We start from the raw sequence: 24,973 nt of genomic DNA on the forward strand, positions 1-24,973 counted from the left end.
GGTACTTTATTTACATCACTCTTGCACGCTATTCACATATTGAATGTGGTGTTTACATACAAAGTATTAAAAAGGGGGAAACAATATTATCCGCCCTCGATTTTTTTTTCTTCTTTTTTTTTTTTGCATTCAATACATCACGGGTGGTTTACAATTTCCACAAAATAAAATCGAACTGTAAAATGCAAATCATGAAATTCAGTAGATAGTAGAAGGAGAGGAAGAAGGAGGAGGAGGAGGAGGGAGAAAAAGAAGTGACATTGTTGATCGTTAAATGAATTATGCGCCATTTTAGTATGAACCTCTCCGCCGGAGAGTTGCTCGTGGAGCAACCGCCAGGCCTTTGGTGAAGGTGGGGCAGTAATCTGGGCGGAATCCTCGAATATCATGAACTTTAGTGGATTTGCAGAGGTATGTTTTGACCATTTTACAAATACAAACGGTGTAACTTAAAATAAAAATAAATTGTAGCAAAATGTTCTCCTTTTTGCGGCACAAAAGAAAAACACACAAAAAAGATGTGCTTTCTTGGATGTCAGCACTTTTGCAGTACTAGTAGGTCTATATCGAAGTATTTATAACTTAAATTCGACAGCTTGTCCTCCCATTTCGTTTCCTACAGATTTCTTCTTAACCCCCTTAAAAACAATAAATGTCCTTGACTTTTCACGTACTTTCATATTTCCTTTTTTTGGCGCTTGCCCCATCGTCGCCTACTTATAACGAAACCATATTGAAAGTGAGACTGATTATACAAGTATTCTATTTTAGAACATCTTATCAGTGTTGTACAGGAAATGCTCATACACAGACGTCTAATCTTGCAGATCAGTGATATACTGTAGACGCATTTCTTTCTCTCTTTTTTTCCTTTTTTGGCGAAATCAATGCCCAACTTCCGAAATGATAGCTCCCAAATTTTCCCAAAAGAATGACACAACATGGACACAATAACTGAGTCGGAGCATATGGATTACGCGACCTTTGTACAATACAGATGTAGTCGCATCGTTGTCCCATTCTGGCCCTGTGCATGCCCTTATACAGACGGTAAGCCTAGCCATTTCTCTAAAAGATTTGCCTGGCTACAGTTCACTCAACAGCGATAAAATATGATAGATTGTTGTAACTCTAATTGCATGGTGTTTCCCCCCGTTGTCCTACCCCCCCCCCCCTTGCTTGCTTGCTTGCTTGCTGTCGATTGGATTTGATAGAGTCAAGGCAGCATGCATGCTATATAAACGTCGAATAAATTAAACAGATATAGACGAGTTCATTATGAAAATTTGTTAAGCAAGGTCGAATTGATTTTATCGGGACATTGTATATACGCCTATACTTATTTTGGGCAAAAATACTAGGGTTATTATAGGTCTATATACACCAAACGTGGGTTGTATAAATGAGCCGATAAAAAGTTAATTGCTGAGAGGAGGGGGTTCAAAGTAAAAATCCACCTAAAAGGTAAAGTATCCCTTTGATTCATCTTAACTTTGATATAAACGTAGTGCGCTATACTCATCACTATATTAATTTAGAGTATTGTATCACCGTGCTTTCACTGTAGATTATGCAGCAATCGATACAGAACAAAACTCGTAAGTTCCTATTCTTCATCAGTGTTTGTTTTTCATCTCCCCTCCTCCTCATCCTCCTTCTACTATCTCTTCTTCTTCCTTCTTCTCAATAAGAAATCGTTGAATTTTCAAATCACACCTGCGTCCTATTGCCAGAAAACCATCCAGTTGAGGAAATTTACAATACAGCGACCGTAACAACGCTCTATAGAGGGAGCTCCCTTTACAATAAAACACGATTATAATGAAATGTCAGTACAACCAAGTAAAAATTCAGATCACATTCTGGTGCAATTTAATTCCCTTCGGTTATTAACAACATTTCGATATAACGAAAGAACACTGCTGGTCCCGAGGACTTCGTTCTACTGTTCTAATGTAATGTTAGTCATTCTAATGTAATATCAAGTTTCTGGTTTCCCGTTTGTTGCTATGGTAACTGGTATTTCATGTTTAAAAAACACATACATTCACTTCTTCTCCTGTGGAAACCTTTCTCATCCAGCTATCTACATGCTGGTATATAGTCTTCAGAAGAAAAAAAATGTAGAAAATGGGGAAAGGATGACACTAAACGTGGCTCGAACTACCTCGTGATTAGAGTGCGATACAGTGTAATGCATCCTTCTCATGCTGTTTTAGCTCGAGACTTCCTCGCTACTTTTTACGACGTGACATCCTTGATTTTTGTTTGATTGTTTGTTTTGTTTTGTTTTGTTTTGTAAAGTTTGATACAGAGACGCAAGACACTCGAGAGATGCTAAACACTCGAGAGATACAAAACTACCACTCAGTAGCTGCATGAAAGCGCATGAATAACTAGATCTGTCGTCTTTGGGACACGATACATACATGGTATAAGTTTGAACTTGATAGGCATAGCACTTTCTGAGCTAACCTCTGCACAACTTTTGGGGAGAAATAAAGAAAGAAGAATAATGAATCAGTACAGATACAGAAGGTGATCCGAGAGGATACTCGGATCACCATTTAACTATGCGTTCTTCTATTTTGGAATTACTGCACAACACTTCTTTCAGAAAGGTCTTATACTGTTATACATCATTTTATACATCATGAATAATGACTGAAATAACAGGAAGTCAATATTGCGTTTCTATGGTGAGCCTTGGACCAAATCTGAGTAACAGCGATGACTGCCAGGCAATGTGGTCGACGGTTTCATAATCACTTGTATCACAACTGTGACAGCGGCTCTTCAAACCAAGTTTCTTCCACTTAATGTCATGTCATGATATCGCATGATAGGTCACATGATCACTTGTGGAGATTTACTTCTGATGATTACTGTATGTATAAGTTTACACGCATGCGTGATAACCTAGTCCGGAGTGAGCTCATGTGAACATGGATACAAATGACTTTTCTTTTCTCTCAGTTGGTTAGGCACTTTACTCACTTTCAAAGCGACGCATGTGTAATAAGCTTGCCCGACGTAACAATCTATGGAATTCATCGATCATAAATCATTCAAACAAAGGATAAACTTGCGTAGATCAAGTGTCCAGATTGGTCCGTCAGTTAACAGCTTTGAAAGAATCCATTTCATTATTTTGCATTGAATGCCATAATGATTACTATCTTTCTAGGGATCGATATTGCCAAATATCCCTTTTGCTGTCAAGTGGTTGTGCTGGCAAGTACCATTCATATTTATAAGGCTTACATAAATAATTGCATTTCAGATGCTTATTTCGGTGAATCTAAAAACCACAATGCCCTGTTGGTACGAATGACCTTTTTCTCCTCATGCGCAAAGTGGAACCCCGAAATGGTTTTTACGAGGCGACAATATACATGTACAAATTAATGAATCAGGTCTCCGAAGAACACCCAAAGGCACCTCCACTCCTGACATCTCACAAGCTGTATGGGAAGAATTCATCGTATACCCACCAGTCATCGTATCTTTATTTCAGAAGGCGGTCTTTGAGAATGAACCATGTAGATAGATGTGTGATAAACCAACTTTGCTCGACTTCATCCAATGATTTCACTGGGCTCTGCTTCGCAAGAATTTACCACAACTCAAACTCACACGCGTAAGTACATAATGTTGGATTTGATAGGAAGTAGTCTAGGCCTACTTTTACGCTTTCTTCAATACATTAGATAACTGCGCGTGTTCTACTCGACAGGGGTCGTGATGTGTTTTTGTTTGTTTATTTGTTGTTGGGTGTTTTTTTTTTTGTTGTTTTATAGCCAAATAATGAAAGGTGTACCCGGTCTCAACAAGAAGTTAACATTTTGTGATGACCCTTTGGTCTCGAAACGATAATCAGAAGATGTGCGTTCTGTGGTTACCGTGCAATATATACGGTCTCGTGTATTAATTCCGGAGCTAAATGGTGTAATCCACATCGTGCGATGTCTAGACACTTCATATTCCTTGCGGTTTCTAGGAAGGGGAAGAGAAGGAGCCAGTGGTGGTTGTGAGCAATGACGACAAAAACTGGCGTCCCCCCCCCCCCCCCAAAAAAAAAAAATGATGAGGGAAGGTTTTACTCTTAATCTGTGCAATCGAGGTTGTCGAAGTACAGATGACATAATTGTGGCATATTATTGTCTTCTGGCGATTAAAAAATACAAGTAAGCGTAGGTTGGTTAGGCTGGGAAATCGAGGATTGGAACAACTTATAGTATGTGAGATAGATAGATAGATAGATAGATAGATAGATAGGTAGATAGATAGACAGTCAGACAGATATAGATAGATAGATGATAGACATATAGATAGATATATAAAAAATAAATAAATAAATAAATAAATAAATAGATAAATAAATAAATAAATAAATAAATAAATAAATAAATAAATAAATAAATAAATAAATAGACGGGATAGATAGGATAGATTGATGGGATGGATGGATAAATAGCATAAAATTATACAATACATGAATATAGCTAGCTAGTGTGTATGTGTGTGTGAGAGAGCAGGGAGGTGAGACAACCTCCCTGGAGAGAGAGAGGGAGAGAGAATTACGTAATGAAACATCAGCATTTTGCCACGCGCCTTCTTTGCATATCGTCACCATGGATTTCATTTTCACGGATATAGTTTAACACTCAGCCACAGTCATTTCCATCTGTAATTGTCACGCTGCTTCGTATATCACGAGATAATTCTGAGCAACAAAAATGCGATCTGGCAGGGCATCAAGGTGAAACACTAAATAGTCACGATGACGTTAATACAGGGTAAGAGTGTTTCATTTTGACATTTTGTACCAGAGATTATAGTATTAGTACAATTCAAATGATTATGAGAAAATGTCGCGTAAAATCCTTTGAGACATCACTTATAGATCAAACAATCAAATTCACGAAATTTCTCTACATTCTTCGTTTGATTTTACTCTATATATGTATAGGCCTATCTATCACAATCAATTTCTAAATAGGAAGGCATAATTATGCGGCAAATATTTTCGGCATTGTTTTGATTTTTCTTTCTAAATAGTTTGCACATATCGTCACGTCGCCTTGCATAAGTTGCATGTTTTTGGGCCCTCGTCAAAAAACAAAACAAAACAAAGCAAAACAAAAACGACGCAATCATTAGGGTATCTATTACATCCGCACCTACGTGCGATTGCTTGTTTATTGGCTGCTGTTATATCGCCATGGCATTTATATCAATCTACTATGTCACTGAATCTTACAGTAATTGTAACGCTCGGTCTAAAACGGTAAAGACGATATAAACATATATCTAGCTCCGCTATTTTCGTACACCAGCTGGTCCTCACACGCTAAAGGGTTTTGAAAATGAAACACAGAGTAGTCTTATGCGCATTGTCCAAGTAACCTTTCTAGTTCGACGCCACAGGGGCGCACGGGCAAATGACATTGTACATTAATTACAGATAATCAAGCGTTTGCCCTTGCTATTAATATATGGAGCTCCGATGCTTTAGCCACCACTAAACCAAGCTCACACCAAAATAGTGGTCATGAGTTATGATGTTAGGACTTAACAGACGGCCGCTTCGGTTACCATCTGTTGAAAGGATTAGATTGATCATAGCCGTCATCAACACAGACATTTTGTTATTACATGACAGGAATAGAGTGTGAACAAATTACAAGAAAAAAAAAACCGACCAAATAACGTAGGGAGAGATAATGTATCATCATCTAACTTCCCATATTAGTTGCATAAAAGGGAAACAGTCATATTCTCTTGACATTAAAAAAACAACTAAATAAACACATCAGCAAACCGTATAAAATGATTTTTTTTTTCATCGTTAATAAGAAAATGATGTAATTTCACTTGTACGTGGTCCACGTAAGACCCACCCACTCCGGAGTCAAAATTTGGCGGGGGAATCCCCCGGTTTCCCCCTCGACCTTCGAATACCGGAGTGTGAAAATTGTTTTCTAGCCTGTCGCCACCACACATGAATAATTACCCCTGTGAGTACAAGTCGAAAGATCGGTCTGTATCTTGTCGTCGGGGATATGTTCCGCGGCGGAGACTACGTCTGGCTTCCCGGAATCCCCTACGAAGGAGAGCCGTAAAAGTAAAGATAAAAAAACTTCTCCGGACAGACGGATTTTTCTGTCTACAGTCATTCCTGCCGTGAAAATAGGGAGGTGAAAAGCTCCCTGGTACAATTATGTTTGTCAAGAATACAAGGATGACGGCACATAGGCCATACTCACAGTCTCCAAAATTCCCTCTACCCTATAGCTATAGATGCCATTGTAAGTGCATCGACACTCAATAAACTGTGAATACACGAGTGCCAACCGATCTCCTGTTAATAAAGTGTTATCATGGTGATCTGATCCGTTTTGAATGGCAGATGTGAAACGTATACCATACCGTATATCATTTCCTCTAACTATAATTCTACACTATGTGCATGGAGAGCCGGTAAACATGATTAATTTCTACGGGTAGAATTTACACACGTACGAGCGTTCCCTACAGTACCAAGACTCGTTCGTGGCTGTCAATATTAAAGCCGTATGTAAAGCTCATAAACAAGTTTGATAAGTGAGCAGTATTGTCTGTTACATCCGCAATATATTAATCCACGCAACATGGTCTGAAAACGTAGAACATAATATACGACTTAATTATACCATCATAAACACTGAACAGTTTCAGGGCCCCAGGGACGGTTTGTTTTAAAAAAGCATCATAGACGGTCCGTACTTAAACTTATACTCACCTTCACTCTGCTTTAAGTGCTTCGTTTCAGAGTCGATGGTCCTGTGTATCCCTTTTGCCCCCTTCTCACTGTGAGCCAAAATAAATTCCAAATTGCGAGCCTATATGCTTCTAATAGTTTCAGAACGTGGCATATACGCAGAGTGGCGATAGGCACAGGATGTCCATTGTGTGATATGCTGGCTGCAGGCAGGCAACTCGGGTAACTAACGAAGAGATAGCTCTAGGCGTGCAGAGAGGAGGAGTATGACAGACAACAAAAGGCACTGCGGAGGGAACTCCTGCATGAATGATCTCCCGCTCTTTACGAATGATCTCACAAATGCGTTTTATCACGAGAGATGCAGAGCTAGCAGACGATGAAGGAAGAGTCGCCCAGGCGATCGGTGCGCATGTGCAATAATGGTCATTACCAGTCTCGTCGCTCTCAGTTGGTACATTAGAAGGTCCTGCGTGTTTGATGGGCTCATCTTACACCCATTTTGTGAGGATACAAAACACAGGAGATAGTTCCGATGCACAGTAATTCCCCGTTGATAGCTAGTTGCCTGCAGAATACTGGGGGATCGCGGCCGCGCGCAGCGTTCGATTAACCTAAGTAGTTCCCCGAGGAAACTCCTTTTGTATGGTGTGAACTTGAATTTGATGAGGCGGATCGAATGTAATAGAGGACGCAATCGCTTTCAAAGCGGGAGAATATTCACGTCCCGGTCTTGATGGAAGAACCAGCGGCATTAAATTGAGGGAAAAGAGTCAGCCCGCATACTGACTGGCAGTGCAGTTTGACCCGTATCGGCAGCAGGACTTTTAGTATGTGATCGGAATGCGAGGAAAGTTGGGAGACTGGAGGAGTGTTTATATTCCATCTGGCGACGGTATATTCGCGATAGCAATAAGTGATAGCTGTATGGTACATTACCATCGTTTCGTTTCATGTGGCCCGGATGTTAAGAGAAAGAGAGGAAAAAGAAAGGGCACGGGATGGCAAGCCTTTACAACCACGTCCTCCTCCTGGGGAGGTTTAGGATTAAAAAAAAAATGTGTTGGAAAGTAAAGAGAAGACAAGAAGAAAAAAATAAGAAAATTAAAGAAGAAAAGAATTGTTATGCAAGTTTCTATTTTAGCACATTCTAATTCTGATAATTCTAATAACGGAAATTTGTATTGGAAAACTGACTTCTTTTTCAACGTGATGATGGCAGAGGAAAAAAAAGCATTATTATCTCTGTACAACGACTTGGGCAAGCGAAAATAAAGCGAACATGCATATATTCTTTTCACTACGCAACTTGTTCTCTAAGAACGTAAACATGTCTTGATATAAGCTTAAAAACTCTGTGATGTTCTATCAACATTTTTATCGTGATTAATGATGACTTTCACACATTTATTATTGTGTGCATGCCGTTTTCTTTCGAAGGATACTCGCAATGCCCCCCCCCCCCCCTACTCAAAACTATCATTCGAGCGATTGCTATGGATATTCGGTGAAAACAAAATCAAGTGGCATCGAAGTTAGTGATTGAAGGAAATCAAAGCCCAAAGAGAAATATGGATTTTAGCGAAAGCAGCAACATTAGTAGAACACGTAAGCAAAAGTGAGGAAAATCGGATAATCGATGCAAAGGTTATGAATTTTTGTGCGAAAGTTTTGATGTTGGAAACGCTGGATGAGGAGACTACTAGAGGTTATGATCATGACGTCATGTGTGGACAACAATATAAAGAAAATATCAAGAGAATTCCACAAAAATTCATATTTCATGAAAATTACACATTCCATCAACTTGATACATTTGTACTGACATAGTATAAGGGTAGCAATCATTCCCACTGCTTTAAAGCGGTCAGTCAAGTGCTATATGCTAGAAAAGTGAAAGCATGTTGAATTTTCTTTACATTTTCTTTATAATTGTTGTCCACACATGACATCATAACCTCTAGCACTCTGCTCATCCAGCGGTTCCAACACCAAAACTTTAAAAGTTCATAACTTTTGCATTGATTGTCGGATTTTTCTCAAACTTTCACTGATGTGTTCTACTAATGTTGCTGCTTTCACTCAATCCATATTTCTCTTTGGGTTTGGGTTCCCGTTGAAGAAATAGGAGATGTTTATATTTATTTCAAATCTCTTTCAAGGCCAAAATCCTATGCCAGTCTATGTGCAGTACGTAGACTGAAATAAATTAAAATGTGGAATACAATTCCAGGACAACTTTGAATGATATGGTGTGTCGTCACCTTGTAAACTCATATTGACCATCACACCAATCTTTTTATTTTTTTTCAGAAAAAAAAATTCTTCACGTCATATTACTTTAAAGTTGTATGTCACGATTTTTATGACGTATAGAAACTTAGTTGCTATAGATTATCGACCGAACACTTAATATCTTTATGCGTAAATACATAGCAGGCCCGTAACTGGGGGGGGGGGGGGGGGGGGTTCAGGGGGTTCAGGGGGTTCCGTAACCCTAACCCCCCCCCCATTTGCCAGCAGCTGAAAAAATAAAAGAAATAAAAAGAAAAAATGAGTCGCGGAACCCTCCCCCCTCCCCTGTTTGAAAAAAAAAAATGAAATGGGGCTTGTTATGGCACCAGGAAGTTGCGCTGAAGCATTTTTCTTTTGTTCTGTCGGGAAGTGGTCCACTTTTTCTAATTCTGAACCCCCCCCCCCATAAAAATGCTAGCTATGGGCCTGCATAGTTGTCTATTTGAACAGTATTAAATTTGATTTATTCTCTGTATGTGGTAGTAAACTTTTGTTACACGGCAAATCCCTAAAATCTAATGTCTATGTTACCATTCCGACTGATTGATATTACGTAAGTTGAACGAGTGTGCTTTGTTTTGTTTAATTTGCTTTTTGCTTATTTTCTTTGCTGTGATTTGTTTATTTCTTTGTATGTTTGTTTGTTTGTCTTTTAGCTCTATAGTGGTCTTTACACTGCCATGCACTTTTCATCCACAAAACACTTGGAAGGGAAGGAAGAATGCTTTACGTATTGTGATTGGTATGTATATAACATAACTACCTGGTCCAGGACATGATAATGCGACTTATACAACGCAGCTGCCGGGATGATATATATATAGGCCTATGATACTGATTTCAACAAATTATACAGTTCTCTATTAAGACTATAAACATTCTGTTGGAAGCAATAATAAATTTTATATTCCACATACTAAGGATGTTGCAATAAGATTGGTCCAGAGCTGATCACGTGATGAAGCGTAGTTTTGCCCATCACATCACCTGAGAAGAAAAATTCGTTACACTCTATGTTGATAGTCCCTTTTGTTTCGCTGATCTCCACACAGTCCACACAGTCCTAACGCAAGATGAGTACGTGCGAAATAAAAGTGCGTTGCACTGTGGACTATCATGTGACCTAGGTCACTTGATAGTACACAGTGCAACGCACTTTCACTTCGGTGCCGCGCGGTGCGCGCAGCAAATTCATTGTTTTGTCATCTACGCGCACTACGTAGCCTAAGCCCTAAGGATACCTAAAGACAGCTAAAACGGGTTCAGATGTGGAATAAAATGGGAATTTCTACGACCCTACATGTGGAATATAAAGCAAATAATCAACTTTTAGTTTCAGGCAATGAGACAAACTATCACTTCCTCGGCGATCTGAATGTGTACGCTATCTTTCCTCAGCTGCGCTTCGGAAAGATAGCTACGATACAGATCGCCTCGGAAGTGATAGTTTGTCCCATCACCTTTATATTATATATCTATTCTTGTGTGAAAATTATTTGCTTCAGAATGGTCTCATATTCAAGTAATGTGCAGTTTAATGCTTCCAGGTAAGCGTCCCTGGTCAGTGACGGGGCATTAATCTGCACATTACTTGAATATGAGACCGTTCTGAAGCAAATAATTTTCACACAACAGTAGATATGTAATGTACTCTTAAATGAATCCCACAAGGATTGGAATAATCATCCCTCAGCATTCCCACTGATTCCCACTGATCGGTTACTAGCCATCCCCTTTAATATCATGTTATACACAGTCAACTTCGCCAATGTCAACCTCGCACAAGACGAAATACCGGCCAAGTCAAAGAAAAAAAAAATACCCCGGATAGATATAAACATGATTGTATATCAATGTGTCAATTCTATTGCGTAAGTCGAAATTCGCGTAAGTCGAAGGATTCTCTCCGGCCAGTCCCTTCAGTTGAGTTGCATTTCCATTCTACAACTTACACAATACAATCAACACATTAGTCATGTTCATATCCATCACGTAGGGTAATTTTTTTCTTTGACTTGTATAATATAGCTCATTTTTTCGGACGTGCATGTGCGCGGTTGAAGTTGCCTGTATACGTATAAAGGCCTATAGTGCATAATGGTATGTCTTTGTACTCATTACAAAGCTTTGACTTGTTGTCTACAGTTGTTTGCTTTTTCATATCAACTATATGATCATGATGACGATAATGATGATAATGATAACGACAATGATACTGGATGATGATGATGATGATGATGAAAATAACACTCTAAGAAAAAATAGATTCAACTTTGCACCTTTCAGATCAGTGAGCATCTGTAAAGGTGCATAGTTGCACCCGTAAAGATGCAAAGTTGAACCTGTTTTTCTTGGAGTAAATTATTACGAGAATAATAACAATTTTAATAACAATATAAACACAGATTATAAGTAGGTCTAATGGTCAAGAAGGGGGAAAAAGACTACAACTGTCATTGAGGCATATAGCCTACTCTTACTACATCGCGTTTTTGAAAAGATGTGTACTGGCTCTAAGTGTGAACAAAGAATAGAGGAAATTTACACAGGAGAACAAAGACTAGTAATAGTGTAGGGATAGTACATATTTCGATTGACCTATACTTGCAACGCAAACAGGTTCACATTTCTCAGTAGTAATACTTTCTTCAGAAAACAATTGTAGGCCTATAATAGGTTCATGTATTGTTAAGTACGAATCGATAGGAATGTAAGAGGCTTTCGCGTCACAATTATCCATGATCAAACAGGAGACTCTCAAGTGCTAGACATCTCAATAATGATGATAAAACTGTGAACTGCACTGCCATCACCCGCCCTCCGAAGGATGACGGGAGGGAACATCCCTCAGTAGATGGAATACAACATCACTGTTCCGACTCGCACACGGGCGCGGTCGCAGCGGTCAGACGACAAAACTCCTGCTGTACAGCTATGCTATGCGAGTTGATATGAATGAGCATGCTTGAAAGCAGCTGGTGCCTTGGGATCCTAGCTCGCGGCCGCTGAAGGAAAGGGGATGTGCGCTGGGGCCATGATAGAATGTAAAACCTCGTGATTGGTGATGATAACATAAACATATGTTCAGTGGGAACTGCTCGCCAGTGATACCACATAGAGCGGCAGTCTTTCGGCCGGAGCTCGAGTAGCTTCGTGATCGGAGCGTCACGGCGCGCGGCGCCCAGCCGAGTTTGATTTCCAAGGTTCGGGGTTACCGCTGCTGGGATGGGTACCGGAAAATAAGGAGGAAATGACAAGGTGTAGACGGGGAAACATGACGACTCCTTTAACTTAAAAACAAAACAAAACAAAACACACACACACACACACACACACACACACACACACACACACAAACACAAACACACACACACACAAACAAGCCAACAAACAAACAAAAAACAAGACAAAAACATAAATAAAATAAAATAAAATCGAATGAATAAAATAAAATGAAAATAATAACACAGAAATCATGGTTATCAACCGGGGCAAAATGAACTCGGTGGAGACTTGTAAGGCCCGTTATATCATCGCCTCACATTATAGTTTGTACAACAATATGCAGCGTAATCGTGACCTGCGGTATAGTAGGCACTACAACAATCTTGCGGAAAATATGTAAAACGGTAAATTTTATACCTTTTTGGTCCGATTTGACCAAAACTCATTATTTTTGCGTGTGATTACAGTCTACACTTTTCAGTTTACTACAGTACGTACTTGAGCTGAGAGTGAACTCTCACCTAGAAAGTTCAAGCAAACGAGAACTTTTATTCTGGAGCGAAGCCTGCCCTCTCCAGTTCTCCTTAAGGACACGATTATAAACGCCTGAAAACTTCCATAGGAGATTCTTTCATGAAAATGGGCCTACCTTGTCTAGGTCACCTACCTCATCACCTTAAAGGACAAGTCCACCTTTATATACAGGTGGATTGAGTCAATGCAACAATATTAGAAGATCTCATCAGTGAAAATTTGAGGAAAATCCGACAATCCGTTCAAATGTTATGAATTTTTAAAGTATCGGCGCACTCACTGCTGAATGAGAAGAGTACAAAGTACTATAGTTATGATGTCACAAGTGTAGAATGATATAAGGAAAATAAAAAGAGAATTTCACAAAACTTAACTTTTTGAATAAAGTGCACATTTCCTCGACGTGTCACTGACGTGTGTTAAGGGTAATATTATTTCCCTTGCCTTCTGAAAGAGAGAAGTCAAGTGTTCTTTTCTTATGCGAGAAAAGTGAAAATACAACTGTATGTTAAATTCTCTTTATGCTTTCTTTGGAACGTTCTACACGTGACATCACAAGCTATAGTAGTCTTCTCATCCAGCCGTGACTGAGCAGAAACTCCAAAAATTCATAACTTTTGAACGGATGGTCCGATTTCCCTCAAACTCCCACTGATGTGTCCTAATGATATTGCTGCATTCACTTAATCTACATGTCCATGAAGGTGGACTTGTCCTCTAATTCTTCCTTCCTCGCACCATATAAATTCTACGTAGTCTACATGGCTTATATCAGGGTCCGCAGAATGGGAGGTGATAGGGGAGAGGGACTTGTCCCTTGCCCCAACCACTAGCACTACCCTTAACCTCCTCCCCGCCCCTGCAACACTACATGTATTTTTTTTCTCTCCCTGGTGGCCCGTTCGGGCTATCAAAATTTGTACATTTGAAAATTTGCTTTGTCCTGCACAATTCTATATGCTTCCTCTTTTCTCTTTCTCTTCAAAGAAAATACATGTATGACATGAATAATAATCTTTGATGCACAATACTGTATATACACGGTGTACTTGCTGTGTGTGACAACCTACATACTTAAAGTGAGGTGAATTCCTGTAATCTTATGTATTCACAGGGGCGGATCCAGGAATTCCGTATAGAGGGGGCGCGTTTACAAAATTAAAGGGGGGCGCATGCACCCCTCCCCCATTTTTTTCTTTTTATTTATTTTGTTTCAACAAAAAATAAAGGGGGGGGGGGGTGCGCCGGTTGCGGTCCTCCCTGGATCCGCCCCTGATTCATCACAACACGATGTAAACTACACGTACGTACATGTATATTGAGATTCCTGAAAAGATCCTTGCTACAGGGTACCACACTGGATAACTGCTCATTACAAAGCCAAAATCCAAAGAGAAATGCGGATTGAGTGAAAGCAGCAACATTGTTATTAGAGCACATCTGTGAAAGTTTGAGGAAAATCGGACAATCAATGCAAAAGTTATGAATTTTTAAAATTTTGGTGTTGGAACCACTGGATAAGGAGACTTCTTGAGTTCATGACATATCATGTGTGGACAACAATATAAAGAAAATACTAAGGAAATTCAACATGCTTTCACTTTTCTAGCGTAATGAAAGAGCACTTGACTAACCACTTTCAGAAAGCAGGGGGAATTACTACCCTTCACATATGTCAGTATCAAGTTGATGGCACGTGTAATTTTCATGAAAATGCATTTATGTGGAATTCTCTTTATACTGTGTTGTTGTCCACACATGACGTCATGAACTCTAGTAGTCTCCTTATCCAGAGATTACAACACCAAAACTTAAAAAATTAATAACTTTTGCATCGATTGTCCCATTTCCCTCAAACTTTCACTGATATGTTATACATACTAATGTTGCTGCTTTCACTCAATCCACATTGCTCTTTGGGTTTTGGTTTCCTTTAAAGGAGACCTCCCGATGATTTTCAGATTTTTACATTTGAACGACTATAAATTAGTTGTACTGAGGACAGAGTTTCAGAATTTGTGATAATTGGGATGAAGAATAAGAATATTTTCAAAATTTAAAACATAATTGCAATGAACAAGGACGATGACATGGCAGAGTCACCATGAGAATGCATGGGTTGGGGCTCAAGGAAGCAGAACAAAAGAAGAAGGCATGCATAGATTATACCACAGGTGAACTCACAAGCAAGCAGTATTGTAATGAAATTACACTGCTACATTTCTGAAATATGTGAACCTCCTATGTCATCATCCTTGTTCAGTGTAATTTGTTTAAGATTTTTCAAAGTATTATTTCTCTGCTCAAGAACCACAATGAATTCCACAAACCAATACATGGAGTTGTCGATTTATGTACTACATGATGTGAAATTATGAAAATCGTCTGGAATGTCCCTTTAACTAACAATGCATGAGTGTGCAAGTGCCATCCAGTTCGATGCCCGAGTCTCAACAAGCAATGTTGTGTGTAATCATACCGTCTCTAGTAAGAGGCAAAACATTCTGTCCCTCGGATAGGACATTAAATGGAGGTCCAGTGTGTGAGAGTCACAACTCATGCAGGTAACAATCCCACTTCATTCATTAAAAGCAAAGAGCAGGGTGTATAACCTGGTGATGTGGTCCCACCCCACATCCAACTGGACCCCATGGAAGACCAACTAGTGCAGCTGAATGGGCTATCCAGCCATCTTCTCAGATGGAAAAATTAAACAAACAAACAAGCATATCATTACTCCAGAACATTGTATGTTTTCTTGATATGTCTTTATTCATCACTTTCTCACAGTAGTACATGATAAAAGTGAAGTCATCAATAAGCCATGTCAAATAGATGTACATGTACTCACACTTGCATAATCAATGGATGGAAAAAAACCACGCACACATCAGCACAGCTCTTGTAAGTGCCTTGTATGATGCATCTTACATTAGTTATCAGTCAGTTATCAAAGGCAAATACACACGTGGTATACAGGTACACGATATACTTGCGATTCAATCACACTTGGTTTCTACCCTTTTTTCTTATAAGCCAAGAGGAGAATAGACTGAGTCAAACTCTATGCTTCACAAACTGTATATCCTGGCATACTGCCCCTTTCTTGGCTGAATTTAATTTCAGTTATGCACACTGTACCATATCTTATTCATGACATCATCACAAATAGTGTAATTACATGGACATATAACACTGCTTTTAAGTTCTTGGATCATACCATAGAACGGAAGAACTAATCATGCTTCAGATGTACATGTACCACATTCCCGGTGAAGAAGTATTATCTGTTCAAAATCTTAAAATCTGAAGAAGAGGAAAACCATGGACAGATACAGAAGATAGTAAAGAGTTAAAAAGAGAGTGTTTGATGGCGTGGAACCCCTTGAGAAATCATACAGATAGACTAGCACTTCAATCTTCTCCCTCCAGTACTTTGGTTGGATATACACATCCCTTGACATGAACTTTAGAGAAAAACATTTTTATTGTTATCAACTCTGCAAGGCAGAACACACCCATGTGACATTAACCACTTCTTTATCATAACCCTTATCCCCAATACCTGTGTGGGTAACACTTCATAAGCAACATCAAGAAATTCATGAATTTGATCGACTGAAATCATGGTATCTGTACGTACCCATTTCCTCCACAGAAGAATAAATATATGGAAACATTATACCTTCCTCTATATGGCAGTAGGCTTGGTCACACAGTTTCCTCATTCAGACACATTCAGAATGAAGATCGGTCAGTGCTTGCACACAGACAGCCAACGATCACTTGTAGCTTTAACTGAAGGGAATCCAAATTCCTTCTGTAAGATGGCAAGATCAAGCGGTTTTTAATACCTGCTTGCTACTTGCTGGGACACCGCGACACACTTTTGAACCATTTTGGAACCACTTCACAATCCCAACAGACATGGTGTTTACCAACAGCAGGCTGCTGCACAGGTTCAATGATTGAATGGTGCTGGTGCTTTTCTCAGAGAAATCGAATAAAACCTCTTCACAAACATCACACTGACCGTAAGAAAATACACTGTATGACAATCATAAAATATATTTTACAACTGAAAATCAGAAAGAAAGAAACAAACACAGAGAATTTGTCGAGTCAAATGGAGGAAGCCCTGATCCACACCTTAACTGGACATTGCCTCGCCAAGTCTTGCTGCCACGTCATCCCAGTTGGCAATGTTGAAAATTGCCTTCACGTAGTCTGGACGGACGTTCTTGTATTGCAAGTAGTAGGCATGTTCCCACACATCAATGCCAAACAGTGGAATCAGACCTGAGAAATATTACGGGGGAAAAATAAAAACAGAACAAAATAGGGACAAAAAGACTCAACAAAAAGAGTCAACACATCATTTCTTTGTACACGATCCTCATTATCACAAGGTTCCACTGTACTACTGAACAGCCAGATCTGTCTTCTTATAGTTCACCCTGTTTAGATACAAATTACACTTTCTAGTCAATCAGATTTTTCCCATGTCTGCTGTTTCTTTTTAAACTCGATATATTTTCTTTTTCAACGATGATTACAAGTAATCTCCATATATTCTTCATCAAATGGGCTAAGAAATATTGTAACCCCCCCCCAAAAAAAAAACAAAACAAAATCAAGAACAGTTGCTGCAGACCATGTTTACTAAAATGTTGTCATTTTTGACTGTTTCTTTTTTGTATGCTGTCACATGTCTAGTTCTTGCATTCACTTGTATCCCTATTTCCTGCAATCTAAAGTTTAACAAAGTTTCTAATGCTACTGTTATGAACTCTCAGGCAAATATATTCCATCTTTACAGGTGTTAGAGAACATAAGAAGAAAAGAAAATGTCTTCAGTTTGCACACCTGTCGTTGGTTGGAGAGGATCCTGGTTGGCACACGTGGCAATCTGGAGGGACCCTGTACCCTTGTTGAAGCCCAGCCAACCCCAGCCGGAACCCTGGATGGCGATGGTAGCTGCAGACAGCTTGGTCACCATGCTGTCAAATGAACCGAAGTCCCTCTTGATGGCATTCGCTAGTTCACCTGGAGGAAAAGATCAACCAATCACACCACCATTACACAGTCTTAGGGTGTGTTTGAGCTCTCTCCTAAAGCTTACCATACCGTACTGTACCATACCTGCACCAGAGTGCTCGAATGCTCCTAAAAGTGTACTGTACCAAACAGTGCTGAGCCAATTGTGGAGGAACTAAATGTGGACCACTTCCCAATGTGATCCAAAAGTACCAGTATACCATAATGTACCAGAAGTTCGCGTGAGAAGAATGCATGTAACATGCACTACATCACAGAGACTCCAACTCTCCCGTTTTCGACGGGAGATCTCCCACTGAAAGCCCATTTTTGCAAAATCTCCCATTCTCCCGTTTGAGATTTGATTTCTCCCGCCCTGGCTCTGTGTCTCCCGGTGGAAAGGATTTCTTACTTATTGCTATCGTATGTTGAAAAAATAAGCCTTTATAGATAGCACCAGAGAACATCTAGAACCCTAGGAACTTCGCGCTTCTCACACATCAACTTGGAGTCTCCCGTTTGCTAGGGGTTTCGGGCGGGAGAATCTCCAGATCAGAAGGTGCTTGGGGTTGGAGTCTCTGACATCATAATGCGAACAGATGACTCTTTTTGTTTGGGACACCTGTATGTAGCGTAAGCATGCCAGGTGCACGACCCTGTTGTTACAAAACATGTGAATCCTCTGATTTGAGTCCAAAAACAACTCATAAGGAACACTTTCTCACAGAGTACTTGAAAGCTCCCAATCTGGCATGGTACAGTGCGGTACGGTATGATGCAGTCCGTTTGGTTCGCTTTGGTTTGCTTTTGAGTACTCACACACAGCCTAGGTATACATCTACAAGAACAGTCATTAGCTCTGTATATGTGTATGTTTGCCTGCATTCATCAATGTCAACAATTCAACAATTTCTACACCTAAAATATTCCACATTTACAGCATAGCATACAAAGTCACACTTACATGTAGTAGTTTTGTCTTCATCAGCACACTACAAATATGGGTGTACACATACATGTATATGGACAGAATGACTAAAACAAAACAAGAGAAAACAAGAGACTCAGGGGGTCTTGCGCTCACCTGAGTATCGCAAGTTCACCTTCCATGCATTCTGGCAGACTCTTACCTGAGAACACTGGAAACTTGTGGTGGGGTAGCTTTGAGAGCTGGGGGCATGGTGTCCATTTGCACATTCCATCACACTAGTAAAAATACCTGCAAGGTACACTGTACTTTATAGAATGTTGGACTATGCAGGTTTGGGCCCCCCTGGGGGCCCCCAGGTGGGGCATGGTGCCCATTTGATGGAATTGAGATTCTATCCCTCTAGGGATGCTACCTGCAAAGTTTGGTGAAAATTCATTATGGGGTTTTCAAGGAAAAGATGAAAATTTACAATTTAGGCCCCAATTTAGGCCCCCCCCCCCTGGGGCCCCCAGGTGGGGCATGGTGCCCATATGATGGGAATGAGATTTTATCCCCCCAGGGATGCTACCTGCCAAGTTTGGTGAAAATTCATCATGGCATTTTCAAGAAAAAGATAAAAATGTACAATTTGGGCCCCATGACCCCTCTCCACCCCCTTTCCCCAGGTCCCAAGGGGGGCACCCCTGATTCTGCCATGAACAAACTTGAAACTAAGTCATCAATGTACCAACTCATAGTATTTTGCTCTATCACTTCTAGTTCTAGAGAAGATTTTTTAAGATTCCTTAATTTTGGGGGGTTTGGGCCCCTTTGAAGGCCCCCCCCCCCCCCCAGGTGGGGCATGGTGCCCATTTGAACAGATTGAGATCCTATCCCCCTAGGGATGCTACCTGCCAAGTTTGGTGAAAATTGGTCATGGGGTTCTCAAGAAGAAGACGAAAATGTAAAAAAATTACGCACGATGGACGCCGGACGCCGGACGCCAGACGCCGGACGCCGGACGAAGAGCGATAGCAATAGCTCACTTGAGCATTTGGCTCAGGTGAGCTAACAAAACCAGAAAAGCAATTGGAGGACACTGGGAGGGCCAAGCAGCTCATTTTCACCCATATTGTGATTAACACCCTGTATCATAATCCTACATTTATACCATCTGCATCATTAGATTCCTTGATTGTGAAAACATACCCTATCAGCTGACCAGGCACTGCTGCCTCTAGCAAGCGCGCCATCTAGTGTTAATGATGAACCCTACCAATGATAAAGAATCCTTACAAAAATTCACAAATATTTCTGGATCCAGATGGTGATTCGGATCACTGACCACAAAAATTCAATCATCTGTTCCTTGTGTGATTATCAACTTTCTTGAAAATTTCATCCAAATCTGTTCATTATCTTTTTTTTTTTAGTTATTTTACAAACAGACAGACAGAAAAACCAAACAATGCTGTTAAAAAAAACATAACCTCCTTGGCAGAGGTAACATAACAAAACAAAACACAGCAGAGACACAGCTTGCACCCAATACAGCATACCTGAGGGTTCTCCACCGCCCTCTGGTGACAGGTTCTTCCAGAAGATTGAGTGGTTGATGTGGCCTCCCCCGTTGAACTTCAGAGCTGGCTGTAAGGATATGATGGCATTGATGTCACCTGGTCCAAAGAAATAGGTGCATGAGGGAGAGAGACGGGAGAATTAAAGTCAAAGTTACAGTCAGTCCTAACCAGTCTAATCATAGAGTACATGTGTACTTGACCCAAGGGGACCAGGCTACATCAATTTACTGTGCCATAATCATAACCCTCTCCCCTCCTTTGACAGTGAAGAATAAGGGGTTGGAGCCTTCAAAAATGAATGGTTTCCTTCTTTTCCTTCCCCATCCCATTTCTTTTCTTTACCATGAACTTAAAGAGCAGGGTCCCCGTTCAGTTCCCCACCCCTCCGATAGCACGATGACATAGACGAGATACTTCATAGTGCATGTGACGTACAGTGCACTCCCATTAAAACGAACACGGTTATAACGAAGTAAAAACGAACACGGTTATAACGAAGTATTCTGATACAACAAAGTAAAAATACAGACCGCAACATTATCCTCTCTTTGTTTTTTATTGTTAATTTGTTTGTTTATAACGAAATTTCGATATAACGAAAGAAAACTACCGGTCCCAAGGACTTCATTATAATAGGAGTCCACTGTATTATGATATGTCTTTCGTCTTAAACCCTCACCGTATTTTGTATGCCCATTGCCACTATTGCTGGAGTGTTTTCTGTGCCAAAAACTGCACAGATGTCTGGGCACTAATTGTTAACGAACAGAGATGACCTCATCCAGACTGTGCCAACATGGTCCCCTTTTGGACTGAGGCATATTGTATGCCCATGTGGACTGGCTAAACACAATAGACCATTTCTATATTGTATCAAAATTCATGGATGTCTCTTTACCTACAGCCAAGAAACAAACCATTTCGTTCATCAGCTCCCTCCAACAAAATTTCTTATGTAGGAATTCACCTGGCATTCATCAGTTGTGGGCAAGAGCCTCTGCCAAGTTTTGTGGTTAAAGGCAATCCTTTATGAACAATGCATGCATAAAATTTGAATACATTAGAGAAACGGTCTAATAGGTCAAGTTTAAAGGAATTATATGAAGGTTGATCTCATTTAAAAAAAACATGGTAAGTGACAGCAAAGTGTCTAAGCACATAAAGGTACATAAGATGAAACACACAAAACATACAATGCTGATGATGAGCATGGTAATAATGAAAATCTTGTTAGAACAAAATCAAAATTCTGGTATAAAAATTATCATCTATAAGTATAATGATATATCTTTATATGCTTTTCTGTTCGGATATAATAGTGAAATTTGTTATAACAAAAGAAAACTACCCTTCCCAAGGACTTTGTTATGGTAGTACACTGTACTGCAAAAGTGGTTATTTATGCGCAAGTAATTTTTTTCACACTCAGCTGGGTGAGATGAATTTAGTGTGTTTTTAATTCCATGGAACCAAGAATTTATTAATGAAACATATGACGGACTAAATATTCATGTGTTTTTACTTTCAATGCCCAAAAATTCCCACACTGCATAAATTTCCACTTTCACAGTATCTGAACACATTGTGGAAACTTGTATTCATGCCACCTACCTTTCTCTGATGCATCCTCCAGCGAAGCTTCAGCTGCGTTCAGATTGTTGACGTAGGTGGCGTGGTGCTTCTTGTGGTGTAGCTCCATGATCTCGCCACTGATCACCGGGGCCAGTGCGCCGTAGTCATAGGGAAGTTCTGGGAGTGTGTGGAGGGACTGGCAGGCCGTAGGAGTCATGCATCTTGACAGAATCCTGGTGCTTGATGGACCAAGCAGGGTTCTGCTGACAAAAGTGCACTAAAAAATTAATTTCATACAAACCATGGCAAATACCCAAAGTCTTACACTCCCCTTTTGTCCCTTCTTTTCTATGTGAAATCAACATCAGCTGTTTTTATTTCATACAATAAGCAAAACACACTAATAATGTTTACATACATTCCTTAATACCACAAATATACTACCAATAGGACAGTACAGGTTGTGAGTTTCTTCACTTTGTCTCCCTCTGAGACAAATTAAATTTGTTAAGATCACAACTGCTGATCTGTGTCCGACATGTTTGTTAATTTACAGATCAGCAGTTGCGATCTTAACAAATTTAATTTGTAGAGGGAGACAAAGTGAAGAAACTCGCACCTGAACCTTCACACCTCTGAATAATATCTTTCTTTCATTTAATAGGACAGTACAGTACATGTGATAAAATGACACTGATATCTTTATGGTGAAATTGTAACCTTTGACATTCTACTCCTCTCTTCTCTATCACTTTCTTTCCCTTCCAACCTAGACTTAATACAGGGCTCGACACTAACGGTGGCCCGGTGGCCCGGGGCCACCAAATTTCAAAAAAGGGCAAATTTGGTGGCCCGCCTCGGGCCACCAAATTTTCTTGAAAAGTATGACAAATTCGTAACTTTTTGCGCCGGAAATTAGCAGTTATATTTGTTTAAAGGATGGATGAAAAGGACTGAATGAGTGCCTGAGAGTGAGTGTTGCGAGTTTGTTGAGGTTTATTTATGAGTAGATGCATGTCCAACTTCCAATTCTTACTATATGACTGGATAAAACTTAGACATTTGACTCATTAAAAAAAAAACAGGACTTTTAATGTTTTTTACTGTTTGTTTTTTTTGTCGGGGCCACCAAATTTTTCTCTCGGGCCACCAAAAATTTGAAATTGAGGATTTTGGTGGCCCCATCGGGCCACCAAACAAAAAAGTTAGTGTCGAGCCCTGCTTAATAACTTTGATTTGATACTGTTGTATGTAAGTTGTATTACTTTGTAATGTATTTTGCTGAGCACATACATACACGTACATGTGGTGTGATGATCTTTGTGCACCATATTTTGCAGCCTTACCGCAACGGACTTCCGCTGGTTCTATTAAAACAATCTAAGCTGTTGTCTGTAAAATAAATAACCCCCTCATCAAGACATATGTTTGACATGCCTTACCGTATATTACATACCTTGGATAACATACCTTGGAAGTGGGCGTAAAGTTAAACACAACTTATTTGCCCCTCGGTGTCGTCATTACATGACATTAATCTCTTTTTGTTAGGCACTATGTGCGCTGTGCAGAAATTGTATTGCATGGACAAAAAGATATCCCTTTGGGTTTATATTTGTTCTTGTCTTGACTCCAGAACCTCTCTACGAAATTAGGTTAGACTTGAAACTGTTTACATATAAATCTACTCCCACATTCGTTGACATGGTAAGACTAAAGACTAATCAAGAGGCTTTTCTCTTGTACCCCCTCCTTGAAAGAGTCAGAGAGGAACAGATCCCTGGAGCTATGAATACTGCTTGATATTATTAAAGTGACAAAGTTGCATAAATGGGGTGGGCCTACATTGCATCATGATATAGACCCTCTATACTGGATTCCAGAAAAAACAAAATAAAAAGAGGAATAGAAGAGTCTATCAGTATCACATTGATTCTGTACTTAAGCTTACCGAGTTTGAATACACTAACCAAAAGTTTGTAGACACACAACTGAACGGGTTTATTAGTAAAATAGGCCGTATTGACCTAAACATCAAACTGGGTTTCCCAACATTGTCATATAGGAGACACAGAGCAGATATGATCCAGACGTTCAGTGAATGGCCTAGATGACTTGCATAGCTCAGATTTCTTCCAGCAATTTAGATATACACATTCCAGGACAAGAGGTCACACACTCAAGCTAAGAAAACCCTACGCAAACTCAAATGTAAGACAAAGGAACTTCTCACACCGAGTAGTTAATTTATGGAACAGCCTACCACCTGAAGTCATCAACACCTTCAAATCAAATCTGGAAAAGTCATGGAAACATAAATTCAACTGTTATGACCCGGATACTAAATTCCCATGATGCTCCTGCCCTACGCATGCAAATTTGTAGAGCAAATAACAATTGCAGCAAGACTCAACGAGTCAAGAGGATGCAGAGGGGCAAATAAGTCCAGTATACTTTAGTTTATGCCCAACATCAAGGTAAATAAACACGTGATAAAGGTAAATCAAACATGGGCCATGCCCTAGCTAGCCATGGCCTACTATTCAACACCAGCACTCACAGGTCAGCAGGCTATCCGAGCTGTATGAGCGAGGTACCGTCGGCCTCAAATCCAGGGTAGTTCAACGCACTCATAATAACTCATACATATCACATAGATGTCTATGTTAGATCTACACTACCTGAATGGAGGTGGTCATACTCAGTCAAGCTGCCAGACATTTCTACCGACTTGCCTCGGTATCATTCGACCCACTATACACTGCGCCGTTTATATTCTGCCTTCTCATCATCGTTTTGTACAACATCATACATTTTCTTACCTTCCTGCAGCGGTTGCTTGAGCCAACATGTCGATAATCTCTCAGAAGTCGTCAGGCCTCATGCAAAACACACGTCGTACTTAAAGAGATTGCCGCTGGCTTTAATTCGCTTCGTCAATTTCGAGTTGGCGATCCTCCGCAACACCAGTGTGCATGCAGTACCTGGCCAAGTCAAGTTCCTTTACACTTTCAGGGAAAGCAGCGCAGCGCATGCATGCATGCGGTTTGTTGTTGT

General features: G+C 40.0%; 1 protein-coding gene across 1 annotated transcript; it reads right to left on the reverse strand.

Moving 5' to 3' along the window:
* Nucleotides 1–16,465: 16,465 nt before the first annotated feature.
* LOC139723817 (superoxide dismutase [Mn], mitochondrial-like) lies at nucleotides 16,466–24,908 on the reverse strand. Its single transcript, XM_071635027.1, has 5 exons — nucleotides 24,739–24,908; nucleotides 21,956–22,176; nucleotides 20,324–20,440; nucleotides 17,684–17,863; nucleotides 16,466–17,116 (listed from the first exon to the last, which is right to left on the reverse strand). The coding sequence occupies exons 1-5, from the start codon at nucleotides 24,765–24,767 to the stop codon at nucleotides 16,968–16,970; spliced, it is 696 nt and encodes a 231-aa protein (XP_071491128.1). The 5' UTR covers nucleotides 24,768–24,908; the 3' UTR covers nucleotides 16,466–16,967.
* Between the last annotated feature and the right edge of the window lie 65 nt (nucleotides 24,909–24,973).

The sequence above is a fragment of the Diadema antillarum genome, unplaced genomic scaffold (genome assembly GCF_040938485.1).
Source record: "Diadema antillarum isolate AM-2024a unplaced genomic scaffold, OU_Dant_1.0 scf00000015, whole genome shotgun sequence".
In the NCBI taxonomy this organism is placed as follows: domain Eukaryota; kingdom Metazoa; phylum Echinodermata; class Echinoidea; order Diadematoida; family Diadematidae; genus Diadema; species Diadema antillarum.